The sequence below is a fragment of the Verticillium dahliae genome, genomic scaffold (genome assembly GCF_000150675.1).
Source record: "Verticillium dahliae VdLs.17 supercont1.14 genomic scaffold, whole genome shotgun sequence".
NCBI lineage: Eukaryota > Fungi > Ascomycota > Sordariomycetes > Glomerellales > Plectosphaerellaceae > Verticillium > Verticillium dahliae.
This window is the reverse complement of record NW_009276945.1, coordinates 887,027-887,927: the sequence shown is the minus strand read 5'-3', so window position 1 is coordinate 887,927 and position 901 is coordinate 887,027. Positions and strand designations below refer to the sequence as shown.

The window sequence follows — 901 nt, the reverse complement described above, 5'->3', positions numbered from 1 at the left end:
ATGAAGATATATATACAGCTATGTGTGGCTGGTATATATATATATGGTATGATCTATCCAAAGTTCAGAGGAGGGGGGGTCACCCGGGCAGCCGAGGTTCAGTCTCCCATTGGAGTAATGGTCTTGTTGGCAGCACTTGCACCAGACGTATGGGCCTCGTTCGAAACAGAGCACGAATTGTTCTCAATACTGAAGATTTTTGCCCTGAATCTTCCAGGTGCATCAGGCGAGGTGCATCAGGCGAGGTTAAACAGGTGCATAGAGCGAAGAGGAGGTCTCGATGAAGACGCACGACAATGTCCAGCAGGCTCCAGGTGTTGAGTGAATGCCCCACCAGCAGCCGCACAGTGTGTCCATCACACACTTCGCACCCGACTGCGGCTGGCTCATCGGACCATCAAGGCAGAAACTTCTTCTCCTGCCGTTCGTCCTACGTCGCCCCCCTCTTACAACCCCAGCACAATCAATCACACGACACGGCAGCTATCGACGTCTCAAGACAAACGGGCAGGCCGCTCTGTCGCGACCACAGCCGTTGCCATCATGGTCTACAAGTGGGAGGCACACAAGGAAATATGCGAGCACCTCTACATTGAGGAGAAGAAGTCGTTTCGCGTCATTGCCGCTTACATGAAGGAGCACCACAACTTTGGCGCCAGGTACGTTTTCCATCCTCCATCTCGCCCACCGGACTCTGCGCAATACATGACGCCCGCCGTATACTTCACACACACACACACACACACATACAGGCTCGCTACGGGTCATGTTATCCACCCCCCACAGCAAGACGCAGCCTCACTAACACGAGCCTCGCAGCGAACGCGCCCTGCAGTGCCAATTCCGCCGCTGGGGGTTCCCGAGCCGCTACAAGCGCGTGCGCAAGGACGACCACCTCGTC

The 901-nt window shown here is 55.3% G+C and overlaps 1 protein-coding gene across 1 annotated transcript in view; it reads left to right on the top strand.

The window, feature by feature from the left end:
- Positions 1–543: 543 nt before the first annotated feature.
- The window catches only part of VDAG_06871 (uncharacterized protein), a gene marked incomplete at both ends in the record, with an annotated part of 2,177 nt that continues 1,819 nt past the window's right edge, over positions 544–901 (top strand). The window contains 2 exons of the mRNA XM_009659575.1: positions 544–659; positions 820–898. Of these exons, the coding sequence (XP_009657870.1) occupies positions 544–659; positions 820–898 (195 nt within the window). The remainder of the gene's footprint in view (positions 660–819; positions 899–901) is intronic.